General features: G+C 45.1%; 1 protein-coding gene across 1 annotated transcript; it reads left to right on the top strand.

The window, feature by feature from the left end:
* The first annotated feature begins 1,185 nt into the window (after positions 1 to 1,185).
* cep76 (centrosomal protein 76) lies at positions 1,186 to 9,881 on the top strand. The gene is made up of 12 exons (XM_049024140.1): positions 1,186 to 1,627; positions 1,850 to 2,005; positions 2,340 to 2,415; positions 2,697 to 2,921; positions 3,257 to 3,442; positions 4,056 to 4,153; positions 5,804 to 5,932; positions 6,048 to 6,236; positions 8,161 to 8,327; positions 8,525 to 8,858; positions 9,230 to 9,447; positions 9,552 to 9,881. The coding sequence occupies exons 1-12, from the start codon at positions 1,565 to 1,567 to the stop codon at positions 9,688 to 9,690; spliced, it is 1,980 nt and encodes a 659-aa protein (XP_048880097.1). The 5' UTR covers positions 1,186 to 1,564; the 3' UTR covers positions 9,691 to 9,881.
* The last annotated feature ends 3,420 nt before the right edge of the window (positions 9,882 to 13,301 follow it).

The raw sequence follows: 13,301 nt of genomic DNA, 5'->3' as shown, positions 1-13,301 counted from the left end.
TCTGACTTTAAATTGATATGTCATGGTTTATGAAAGTGAGGGGTGTTGAAAGCGAAGTGCACTATAAAGAGCAAATCATTTTAACAGCGCAAAACAAACCTTAAACGACTCTTTTGCGTTTCCGCCCTCCATTGACATTGTCTTTTGGCTTTTATTCACTATTCGTTTATACCAGGGCTGTTCTAAGCTGCCAGTAGTCAAACACTTATGTAATATGATAAATAAAATGAGGTACATTATATCATTTAATTAAGTATGTGCTGTGAATTGGTGCAGCGATATCACACCTGACCCGCACCGTAACAATTCTGCGGACTGCAGCAACTCATCCGGTAATCCGGCTTCCTTTAAAGAGTTTGACCTAAAAGGGTCCATGAAGTCAAACTCAAAGCCCGAAAAAAATCTATGTGAAAATCGCCAGTCCCGAAGTGAATGAACTGACAAATACTAATTCTGCCAACTGCAGTAAGCAATAAACCGATGCGCTTATTGTGCAAAAAAAGCATTGCTGTAAAAGAATGCAATGTAAATATTGTACATATTTACAATATAAATAACTAAATTACGATGCAATACATGCGGATGCATAGATGTTTTTAATGTTATATGCAATATAAAGTTATGCTGCCATAGAGTCTGGTGTGCCCCAATGGTTGTCTTATTTGGCCCACTTGCCACTCAAGTTGAACAGCCTTGGTTTATACCATTGCATATCAGGTAGGGACACTTTATTCTTTGGAAAATAACTGAAATAAATGCCATTATATGTCACGGCTCAGGGAAAATGCTTCATGTCACACTTGGGTATGACTACCCAGAGTATGCCTCAAAGCTGACTGCTGAAGAATAGGTTTGACTTTTTCCTGGTGCAATGTATCATTTGGGAAGGAAAATGTGTCCCAATAAAAGCCGAGCACTACAATTAATGTACTATAGTACGATAATAATAATTTAACGAAATATTTGATATTGTTACTAGATATGACCAGATTTAATGGACGCAACACCTAACACTCACAACCACCAGAGCTAAGCGGCATGCCAAAGTGACGCCAAAGAAAAAAAAAAACTCGCACTATCATGTGACCTCGCATAAGTTGGGTCCTTCCTGTTTTTTTAGACCGAATGTCGTGGCGGTTGTCTATGTATGTGCCTGATATAAAAGTGGACGTGCAATTTAAATTTATGGGGAAAAGTATCTAGCGACATATCTGAGACAATTAGATACAATATAAACGAAACATGTAAAACATTGGTATCTGTCTCTTTGTAATTAATAACACTATTGTTTAAAAATAAGCCAGGCCTGACTGAGAGGATATTCCCGCTGGCTTTTCCGCCACGGTTTAAACTGACAGTTGTGGAGGGGGGACTGTATGTGTTTAGTTACGCTCTGAAAATATGGAAAGCGGTAGTGAATATAGATCTCAGAAGGTGTTTTTGATTTGACGCGTGACTTAACTTTAACACTGAGATCGGACGCTTAGAGAATTGGTCTTATGGTTAGTCAGCCAAGGAGATCAACCGAGACTGAAACGGTGTTAGGGTTAGATCCGGAGCTGACATGTCGCTGCCGCCGGGGAAAGCTTCCGAGCTCAAGCAAATCATTCACAACCATTTAACTAAGGTGAGGATTTACTTACTCGGCACAAATTCAGTAGTAACCAGAGCTTGTCAGGTTGTCACCAGCTGTTAGCTAGCGGCCATTCTTCTGACGTTCAAGGCTGGAAAGCCGGGGGTTGTTTTACCCGTATGTGGTGGGTGATGATGAGCAGATTTGGTTTTATTTGCAGCATGGATGTCAGGACATGGCTGGCAGTCTTGTTGATATATTGCTCGTTTTACGCAGATGGACATTCACGGTAAGATAAGAGACGTGCTGGCAGAGACGGTGAGAGAGGAGTTGGGGCCGGAGCACCGCACGCTGTCCGAGGCGGACTTCATACGAGCCCTGCAGCGCCGGGGCGTCGTCGACGATCTGATGAAGCAGCTGCAGTTTTCGAAGGTGCCAGATGTTAACAAGTGAAACTTGTACAAAAACTGCTAAAGACCCCTTTACTGCAAGGCGGGCAGTTAATCAAAGTCATAACTATGACGTACAGCGGATTATACTTTATATAACATAGGACATTAATATTTTCAGCATCAGAGTAATTTTATAGCCATCAGATTAGGTACAGTTCAGGTAGACATTGTGGATCAATTTATTGGACAAGGTAGAAGGGCATCTTGACACCGTTATCTTGAGCGATATTGGAGACCATCAGAGTAACATGACGGAAAGTACACTGCACTTGGCAGAAAGTGACTTATTTGTGGATCTTCCTCTTCCTTGCTAGGAGAAGGTCAGCCCGGAATTGTCTCCCAAGCCAGCCACTCACTATGTCGATACTGAGGGGACACAGCTGAGGAAAAGTCAGTGTTTTTTTTCCCCCAAGTCATCTGTGTGTTGGTTTGCCGTAGTCTGCTGCTTAATTGTGGGTAAAAGAGAAACGGTGAAATGTTTCTGTCCCTAAGACTCAAACAGAAACTTCTGCTTCATCTGTCACATTAATATTTGTACTATATACTAACTACAAGAGTACATACAGATAGTACATAACTCAAGGCACAGTTTGTTATGCATTTGGATACAAAGGCACAATTGCATTCAGTAATCTTCTGTTTCATTGGTTTTCTGTGTACTGTTTCCCCAGCCAACATTGACCCGTCAAGGAGATACCTGTACCTGCAGGTGTTCGGGGGGAAGGCTTTTCTGGAGCACCTGCAGGAGCCGGCTGCCTTACCTGGGCAGGTGTGCTCCACCTTCACCCTGTACCTGCACTTCAGGAATCAGCGCTTCCGCTCCAAGCCCGTGCCCTGTGCCTGCGAGCCAGACCTGATGGACGGTTTCCTGCTAGAGGTGCACAGGGAGACCGGCGGTGTGTGTCTCTCGTCACCGTCCCCCCCCCCCCCCCAACCCGACCACCACCACTTGCTGTAAAAGTTTCTCAGGCTCTGTGGTTCCTCATCATCGCATTTCTGAGCTGCACATAAAGCTGAAGTTAAATGAAAACGACGTGATCACTGGAATATTGCATTAGACATTGAGGAGCTCAAACTGGGGAGAATTTAAATATGTTTCACACTGTGTTAAATGCACACGGCCCGCATTGTGTTTTTTGTGGGGAGGGAAAGCTGGAATATCTGCATATTTTGCCTTAGATCAAAATAAATGAACAAATACGATTGTATTTGTTACGCAATCCTTATCCAGGGGAGGGCAGCAAAATGGCCGACGCGACAGCCATGCTGTCTATCTGCGACCCAGTACACATGGTGCTGATCAAGACCGACCCGGCTGGGGAGACTGCACTCGTCTCCTCCCACTTCCTAGACTGGCGTTCCATCCTCAGCTCTCCAAGTGGGAAAACCAGTCTGGCCGTGGAGCTTCTGGGAGTGGGTAGGGAAGCGTGTGTCCTTTAATGAGGAATTTACATGTAGGTTGGCTGTTGCCCATGTGTGCAGAAGTGACCAATGATGGTGTAAGCAGGCTGTGTGTGTCATGCGTGTGCATGGTAAGAGAGATATTTATCCTGTATGCATGTAAGAAAAATTTCCCAATAAGTTGTGTGAGCAGTCCTGTAGCATGAATGAAAGCTCCTTTCTGGTTGCGTGTGTCCTTGTGTTTGACCCATACATTAGAGATTCCCAACCCCTGGTCCCAGTATTCCACCAGGCCACAGAAATGCTGGGGTATTTTTTGAGGGGGGGTGGGGGGGGTGTTGGTTGCTTTCCAAAAAAAAATTGAATTTTTATAGTTTATTCAGCCCTCTTGTTCATGCATTCTCTTCACATAACAATGACAACAGTTAAACGTAAGAAAGCGATCAACCCCTCCCCCACCCCCCCAGCATCTTTACTGGCCAATGAAATTTTTGTGTGATGTGAACTGGTCCACAAACATCAAACGTTTGGTATCCCCTACCTTATAACTACCAGAGTGGAACTCAATGGTGAGTCTGGATATTTACTCTCTCTCTCCTTTCTTGCCCCCCTCCCCATTGGATGAACAGGCAGCGAGTGCAAAGTTCCAGCAGGTGTCCTGAATGTGAAACTGGAGCTGTACCCCCCTCTCACGGACACCTTAAGCCCGGATGTTGTCAGCACGCAGGTGGGCTGTGTTGCTTTGTGTAACCGTGCTCTGCCCACATGCTTTAGGTTCAGAATGCATGCTTTAGGTTTTATTTATAGCGCTTTTCCACTGGCATTCAGGAACGGAGCCGTACCACGAAAAGACGTTACGGCTGTAGGTCGCTTTGGTTTTCCACTGCAGAAGGATCGGCTCGGTAAAGGTGTTGCCTGGCTTGGAAAGTGACAGTGACATAAAACCAATGAGCCACTTATTTACTGTTCACACGGTGTACATCATGATTACTATGTGCTAATTTCCGCTAGCATGTCTGTGAGAATCGCCATGCTATGTAAGCATCAAACACTAGCGGAATTGGCGTCAGCTTGCGTAAATTTGCATTACGAATCCATTCCGTTCAGCCGTTCCCTAGTATTTTAAGTAAAAGGTTGGAAGTTCCAAATTATCAGGAATGTATCACTACATTGTGATGTGTGATACTAGTAATAATGAATAATATATAGATTGTTCTTTTTCCGTCAGATAATCCATGCATGTCGACACAGATCACCGGTATCTACATGCATTTTGACCAGTGATTAGGGCTGCCAGTAATGACTATTTTTCGGTGGAATAATCTATCGACTATTTTATCCCATAGTTCGTTAATATAAACGATTAATTTACCTCCAGAAAATTAAATTGACAGTAATTTAATTTTATTGTGACAACAACGATCTGACTCATTGCAGGGCTTTATATAAAGGCTGCCGGCTTTTCGACCCTGCACGGACATTGTTTTTGACCGCAATTTGATAAGCAGATCAGAATTGTGCCTAAAAATATGAATGAGATGCGTATTGTGACGCCCAAAAGTTAGTAATCTGGTTAAATTCGGTGTATGCTTATTAAATTTGTTTAGTGGAGCACGCCAAATGCTATTATTTTGGTAAATCATGGAAGCGATAAGCATTGAAGTCACTCAGCATCTTTTCAAAGAGGAGATATTGTGGCTAAACTATGTATAAAGATGGTGGTATGCCGGTACTTTTGCAGATTGAAGTCGGACACTTTTTTTTTTGGTAAATAGAAGGTATTAAAAAAACATTTGTTATAATTAACTGAAGCATTTTAGAAAGCATAAAGGTAGTTTCATTAAAATAATTTTAAAAGAATGATGCATCGATTTAAAATGCTGATGTCAATGTCTTTTCAGCGACTACGTCACGGGCTACGTCCATTAATCTCCCCTAGAGGTGACGCAGCCAGCTTAGTTTAATCACGCTTTCGGCGCTGCTAATAAGCAGGGCCATGTCAGTGCAGGTACAGCTCGGGTACAGCTCCTATAATTTATGAGGGCTGGAAATCGAGTACGGCTCACTTCTTAGTGACAGTGGAAAACCGTCTTTAATTTCCTAGCAATATTTTCTGTTTGAAATGACTGAATCTTTACCCCTTGGCACAGCAAGCCATTAACTTTGGATTCAGCTCTTTAGTTCAAAGGTACAGCAACAACAGGGCCCCACAAATGGCTAGACATTGTAGCACAAGTTGTTTATGTACGGTGCCACCTGCTGGCTGATTGTGAATTAACATTTTTATTTTGCTTGACCATTTTTATGCGCCTCTGTCCTTGTGTTGTGTCTGTGACTATGCAGCCCATGGCTAACCGACTCTAACTGGCATTTGCAGCAATCCATGGAGCGGCAGAGAAGGGCAGAGACGGAACGCTTGTTTTTAGTCTACGCCAAGCAGTGGTGGAGGGAGTTCTTGGAGATCCGGCCGTCACACCAGACCAAGCTGGTTAAGATCTTTGCCCAGGTTAGGGCAACCCCATCCCCCAACAAACCTTCATGTGTCAGGCTCTGCTGCCCCCTGGCTGTGTGACATCCATCTCTCTCCCCCCCCCCCACTTGTCCCGTGTACTGCCTCGCAGGACGAAAATGGTGTGAACCGGCCTGTGTGCTCTTATGTGCGTGTCCTGCGGGCGGGCCGCATCCTGGAGAGCCCCCGGCAAGCGGCCCGCTTTGTCAGCCTGCTGCCGCTGGAGAGGGCCCCTGTGGTGGGGGGTGGGGGCCGCCATGAGCAGTGGTGCAGCCTGCTGGCCTTTCTCTGCGGGAACAAGGTAATGGGGGTCCTGAGGGTGCTGGCGAGATGATTTAACATGAATACGAGCTGTTTACAAGCAACATGTTTTTAGACATGAAAATCCACATTGTTTCCCTATTTGGTAATATTGCCATTCTCAGTTATAAGGGCTACAACAGTATAATATTTTGTGTCTTGGGTGTAATACCATCATAGCCCATGTGGGTGTGCAGGCAAGCCTCATCATTGGTGCCCACTCCCCCAGGGTGAGGGGCCTGCATAATCTCAGCACGGTCTCACCTTTTTGTCAATTATCTGTGTCAGTGGATCTCGACTAGGTCTTGAAGTAAACGCTTAATTGATCTTCTCTAATCAGTTACCTAACTTGATTAAAAACAAAACAAACCATCTACAATCAGACTGCCAAAAACAGTGCGGTGTTTCAGTCCTCAGGGGCCCGGTCGGGTAGGAAGGGCAGGGGTCCCCGAGCGCCAGTTTGAGAGAAACTGAAATATCGTGCTGGTAGTTGCCCGTCTATAGAAGGGGCAGCTATGCGGTCAAGTACGCAGTCTGCGCAGCATGGCTTATTGGGAAGAACTCGTTCCAGAAAAGCTTCTACTTTGATCGTGTAGCAATGGCTTGGATTTGAGAAATCTCACATGCAGTAATCTACAGTTATTTGCAGACTTTGCAGAGATACAGTTCGTTCGACAGATGACAACAGCGCCAGTGTTTCTAACCACCCGAAGTGTAAGCGTTCCATATAACGTGCAAAATTTTGGCCATATCGCCCACCCCTACATGGAAGTGCATGTCCATATGTTTTATATTATGTTTTGTATGAAAATGTTAATATGCTGATGTTTGCATTTCTGATAATATAATTACATCTTCTATACGATCACAATTTTATCTATGTTACTTTTATTATTATTTTTTAAAATAATTAACGTTTTGAACTGCCATCCATTGTTCCAGGGGGGCTGTATCAAGAGAATTCAATAGACAGAGAGCAAAGCCTCCACTATGTCCTGACAGCTGATGTGAAACAACCAGACCAGTTTTGTCTGGATGATGTATGGTTAAAAAATCCCAGAGCTGCTAGTAGTTTTTTTCTGGAATCTTCTGCCTGCTGCTCCTGTGGGCACTCCTGTGCTTTCATCTCTAAAATCATACTCTTCGACTCCTGTGGGTTGAAGTGCAGCTCGCCACGCTGTGATTTATTGGTTCCGTCCCCGGTAAATTAATTCTAAGGCTATCCCGGGACCTCTTTGGGCTGTGTGGTCCATATTAATGGTTCTGTGAGCCATCCGTCATCCTGACCGCACCGGCCTTGGCCCAGCGCAACGCGGGTCAGCTTCTGGAGTAGGGGCTTGGGGATAGGCTCTGACTGGAACGCTGCCCTGAGAAATGTTTGTTCGCCCCACATGTTTGTGGATTCCCCCTGTGATCTTGTTACTTTTTCAAGCATTTGACTTCTGACTTACCAGGTGATACAGTGAGTTATACCCTAGTTCCTTTGGTAAGCATTGGGGATCGGAATTCCACCCAGAAATGAAACTTAAATTTCTTGAAGTCAGCCACTGACAGCTAAAGGTGCATCTTTTGCATTATTTATGTTTCACTGAAGAAATTGAGTAACCTGTATGCTGCTGCCATTTAAGTTCTGCTGTGTTTACTTTTAAAGAGGGCCCCCTACCATCCCAGTCCGTGTTTGCCGTTTCCCATGAATCTTGAATCTCATGAATTTGCTGTACAGGGGGCAGCATAGGTGAGGTTCGCTGGGGGTGTGAAGCTGCCCGATACCTGCATAGTGAGGTGAAAACGCCCAGGAAAAATATGAGGGGTGACTATTTGAGTTAAAAGTCCTTTTACCAGGGAAATCGCAATGATCTTCTTTCCAAGCCAGTGCGTGTGGTCGGTGCTCGGCACGGAGGGCTGATGTCGTTCTGCGTTTCCAGGGCGACTGCGAGGACCATGCCACCCTCCTGTGCAGCCTGCTGCTTGGCTTCGGCCTGGATGCCTATGTGTGCGTGGGCACCAAAGCCAAGGCCGTGCCCCACGCCTGGGTGATGACCTGTGGCACCGAAGGTTCCATCACCTTCTGGGAGAGTCTTACTGGGCACAGGTATTTATGCCCGGAATTAAGTACCAGGAAACTATTTACGTGCAGTTTACCTTTAATATGACTGACTGTGGACGATTGTCCTGCCATAGATATGTGCAACGGAAATAGTGCATGAAACAAGTATTGAATTTCAGATTCATTGGCATTTCTATGGATTATTTGTTTTATGTGTACAACAAATTTGTGGTGTTTGGCAGATACCTGCACCAGCCCATCAACCCAGACGACCCTCCTCTCGCGCCCCAGCCCCGCCCCTCGTACCCGTACAGAACGGTAGGCTGCGTGTTCAACCACAAGTCCTTCCTGGCCAACTGCCAGCCCTCGGACGCCGTGGAACTGTGCGTCTTTGACCTGCGGGAGCCGTCACTGTGGAAGTCCATGAGCGAGGACGCCCTGCTCTCCGTGTGCACCCCGGGATCCGGCTCCTCGGCGCCCCCCCTGCCCCCGCTCTGCAGCCCTGCTTTGGATCCAGCTGCTGCCAGCAACCACCTGGAGCTGGAGATGCGTTTGCTGGTGTCTGAGCACAGGAAGGTACCATTGTTCTGTTTGTCGATGGTCTGAGTCTCTTTATTTCCTTAGCTGACACAGTGGATATGCAGTGGATTTTTGGTACGCTTAAAGCCGTACATTTAACTGCAGTTGCTCTGATTTAAGTTCTTTAAAGATACTACTTCAGACTTGAACCAACAACCTTCAGAGTCTATAGCCTTAGGGCAGGCAGCAGTGTAACAGTTTTCTCGCTGACTCTAGTGCAGTCTGGCTAACGGGGAACTCTGCTCAGGTGCTCTCCTGTTTCCTTTAATTGCTGAGCTCTAAGATTCAGAAACAAGTTTGGACTGGGGAACTGCACACAGGGAGCTGCAGAGCTGTAATGCTTTCCTGTTGGGGTTTCTGCCGTTCAGGACCTGGGTATGACCACAGCGTGGGACGACCAGCTGTCCTACCTGCTGTCGGCGGCGCTGTCGGCCTACGAGCTGGAGCGCAGCACAGGGGTGTCCTGTGGGAACGAGGAATTCCAGGATGCAGTGCGGCGGGCAGTACCCGATGGCCACACCTTCAAGGGCTTCCCCATCCACTTCACACACCGCAACGCCCGCAGAGCATTCGCCACCAGCATGCGGTAAGCAGGGCTGCAGGAAGCGGGAGCGCCCCGGCACTCAATTTCACACTTAACAGTATTCTGGGAAAGTGGCAGGTGACGGCGGCCCTCTTGTGACCCAACAGGTCTCCGTTCTGTGACGAGATAGTCTGTTGCCGTGGTGACCAGGTAAGGCTGGCGGTCCGAGTGCGGGTCTATACCTACGCCGAGTCTGCGTGCGCTGTCTGGATCATGTTTGCCTGCAAGTACCGCTCAGTACTGTGACCTCTCATCCCTGGGAAGAGACCGATAAACTGTATTAATCGCCAAGAGGCAATGAAGTATGCTGTTTGGCATCTGGAACCAAACGTGTTCTTACCTGTGTTTTTGGTACATATTGTACATATTCCTGCTTTTTTTAACGTAAGCCATTTGTTTCTTTTGTACTGTGTATATAAAGCTGTATTTTTGTAAAACTGTATGTGTTTTATTTATCAGAAAAAGTAAACTGTTAAATAATGTGCAGCATTAATGCTTTGCAGTAAGTCCTTTATAATTTAGTATAAATTGAACAATTGCCAAAAGTGCAAAGAATTCAATTGTGTGGGTTCCCCCTCCATTATCCCAGTAGAATAGTCTTTTAAAGTGCTCAGAGACCATGACAGCCAAATCCTGACTCTGCAGAGAGGCCGCCCACTTCATACAGTTCCCTGGTTGGGTATCCTGTCCTCCACATAGGCTGGTGTGTCTGGATCATCTGTGACTTTCTGTCAGATGGCAAGGAGAGCAAGCCATGTGCCACCAGGGGCGGTGGTCTGTGTGGGAGTCAATCCTGATATAGATCAGGGGTGGCCAGTCTCGTCCAGAAAGAGTTGCTGTGTATGCCGGTTTCACTGCTAGATTACTAATTAGAGGACTGATTGGCTGAAGAGTCCTCACACCTGGGTTTGAACAGCTGACCTAAAGGTTACCCCTAAAACCTGCATACACACCGGCCCTTTGAGGATAAGATTGGCCACCCCTTTTGTAGATGGTAGAGCTGCTGTTAACCAAAGTAGGACAAATGGTACATTTCTTAGTCTGTCGGCTAAATGGTGGTCAACCCTGATCTCAATTTCTGTGGGATAATCTTTTATGTCCTACCTAACCCTTAAGTTATTTTTCAGGCTGCAAGGCGCCTAAACTTGCCTTTCAGGTGCGATTTATGACGGAGTAGAGAGAGCGACTATAAGGACCAGAAAATGTCGCCTGGTCTCTCAGTTTAACACAGAACTGTTCCATAACCATATATTTAATGTTTAGCTAGTTGATTGTTTATTGGCTGGTCTGGAAATTCATTTTAAAGACATTATTTAAATAATGTGATAATTAACGAAGCACACCCATCTTGCATAAACGTTAGACAGAATTTACGAATCGAAGTTGTTGCACCATTAGTGTCACGATTAGCACGGGGTATCACGTCTCCGGTGTTCCGGTTCATAAACGTACGTTTCTGTAAAAAGAGAAATCAGAAGCAACCTCGGATCTATTTGAAAGTTTTACAGCGTGATTGCAAGTTACGTTTTTATTGACGTCCATTTGCATTTTGACCGCGCGGTAATTGTAAAGGCGGGTGTATTTTACGTCCTATCCACAAGGCGGCGGTTAAGTACTGTCAATAGAGGGTTTTCCGCGTATGCTTTAAAAAAGGGAAATAAAATGCTAATTTGTTCAAAAGACAATTATCACATTTTAATTCTCAACTATTGTCAGGAAATTAGCTCAAGTTTAATATACTTTGGATATAAGAATATAAAAGGTCAATAGTGAATTGTAAAAAAATCTCCACAATATATTGAAATTTGTTCCGACAATGGAAATTCTGTATTTTGACAGTCTGTTATAGTAAGTCCAATTCTGTGTGAAATGTATTAATTTTGACTTTTTATATCATCTCATTAATATGATTTAGTGGTGATTTATGGCTTAGTCAAACAGGGCACATCAAAGTGAGCCCAGTCAGAACCTGTGCAGGCGAAGGCAGAGGAGGACTATTAAAACATCACTGAAGTCACTGAGTGTGTATATCCATCCATCCAGCGATCCATACATCTACACTAGAGGGTGAAGTCTAACCCCAGAAGCGTGGGTGGCAGGTCAGGGAAACAATAACATAAGATCTAACCAGATTAGTTAGGTATCCGCCTGTATTTAACTCGATGATTCAGGATGATGAGGACCAAAGTGTATTTATTTATTTGTTTTTATTAAATAATTTTGATTTGTGCTTTTAGTAAACCACCTTTTTGGGAACGGAAGACACCAAAGTTTTTACAGACTTATTCTTCCTGGCGGCTTTTGAATGGTTGTATTAAAATTCTGTCACCTGTGATGCATGTCGACTGAATATCTGAGTCTCGCATTCGTCTGCTTCAAAAAAAAAAACAATCAATCCATCCATCCATCATCTTTTCATGGTCAGTGTCTGTACGGATGTCAGTCCTAATATGTGTGGATCGGAGTATAACGTTGAAGAAGAAACTTGGAATTTAATTAAGGCTGAAAAATTCTATACATGTGTGTGTCTGTATCTATAAACCAATTCATCATCCATTACGAGGTATTTTAGTTAACTGCATAAAGTTGGAAGGCTTACTTAAGTAACCAGTAGTTTCTGACATAAAACCTGTCATTAAAATTAGACTGTCTTAATTTAATGTAGTTATACAAACATTTAATTAATACATATAATTAACATGTAATTAGTATTTTTAATTAAGGAGCCGTCTTAATTTAAAAACTCCACGGCGTCCCGCCAGTCGTCCTGGTCTCGTCGCCTGGCCGCGACGCGGCGGCGTGACTGAGGCAAACATCGGTACCAATCCGGATTTCACAGGCATGCCAGGGCATCCAATTTATTCAATTTCGCTGCGAGCAAATTTGCAATTCCGTGTTTATCCCAAAGTTGTTGAATATGCGGATTGGAGGGGGTGTGGGGGTGGCTAAGCAAAGCTAATGAATAATTCCATCCTTACCGTCGCGCGTGCCTCCGCACCTTATTACGAAGCGGGAAGGCAGGAAGTGATCGTGAAAGGAAACGCCTGACGCGGGGAATCGCGGGTATTTTTCGCCCCATATTAAGCAGAATCGCTCAGGTGTAATTGTCTAATAGGCCCCGCGAGATGGCAGCGCGCGGGAACAGGTGCGCTGGGAGAAGCTCGCGCCTTGCTCTCACCTTGCCGGAGCCTTATTAGCGTCTGCGCGGCGGGTTCGGGCGGCGGCGCATAATGCGAGATGATGATGGAAACATCAGCTACTGGCGTGTGACCCCCCAGCAACCTTCATCAGTGCCCTTAAATGAGCGTTGAACTTTCACCTGAAACATCCGCAGTACAGTCACACCGGTGAGCAGCGTGCACACATTTTAAAATGCCTGACAGGTCTCTGAAACGCTTGCAGTACCATGTGTGCTGTGTACTAATATTTAGCACAGTGTGTACTGCAAAATTTATAATCCACCTGTAAAGTATTTGTCAGTGCCCTATATGACAGCTGGAGATTTAGCATACCTGTGTCAGGCCTAATCTTACAGAGTCACATTCAGGACTTAAATATTACATTTCAGATGCCTAGTTCTTCATCTCTCCTGCTATATTTTGGTACAAGGCCTATAAATCGCACCAAGATTGAGGGGCTGGTCTCCCACGTCTCGCATCCCGGGGCCTGCTTCAAACGGCGATGCTCATTTGCAGAAATTGGAGGTGATGAATGATTAAAGCACTTCTAAAAGGAACTCGTTGACAGGAAACTCTTTCAATCTCAGTCTCAGATCTATTTCTTCCCCCAGTCCAGGTACTTTTTTGTTGTTTAGCTGGCATTTTTATCCAAAGCGATGTACATCTTTGAGAGAAAGC

Source organism: Brienomyrus brachyistius, chromosome 9 (assembly GCF_023856365.1).
Source record: "Brienomyrus brachyistius isolate T26 chromosome 9, BBRACH_0.4, whole genome shotgun sequence".
NCBI classification, from domain to species: Eukaryota; Metazoa; Chordata; class Actinopteri; order Osteoglossiformes; family Mormyridae; genus Brienomyrus; species Brienomyrus brachyistius.
Note: the sequence above shows the minus strand (reverse complement) of the source record. Positions and strands in the feature narration are given on the sequence as shown.

What these genes read in the sequence shown, in the direction of transcription:
- cep76 (XM_049024140.1), top strand. Translation starts at nt 1,565, where the DNA reads ATGTCGCTGCCGCCGGGGAAAGCTTCCGAGCTCAAGCAAATCATTCAC. An exon ending in CCTTTCTCTGCGGGAACAAG is followed by an intron (nt 6,237 to 8,160) that starts GTAATGGGGGTC and finishes CTGCGTTTCCAG; the next exon opens with GGCGACTGCGAGGACCATGC. An exon ending in GAGAGTCTTACTGGGCACAG is followed by an intron (nt 8,328 to 8,524) that starts GTATTTATGCCC and finishes GGTGTTTGGCAG; the next exon opens with ATACCTGCACCAGCCCATCA.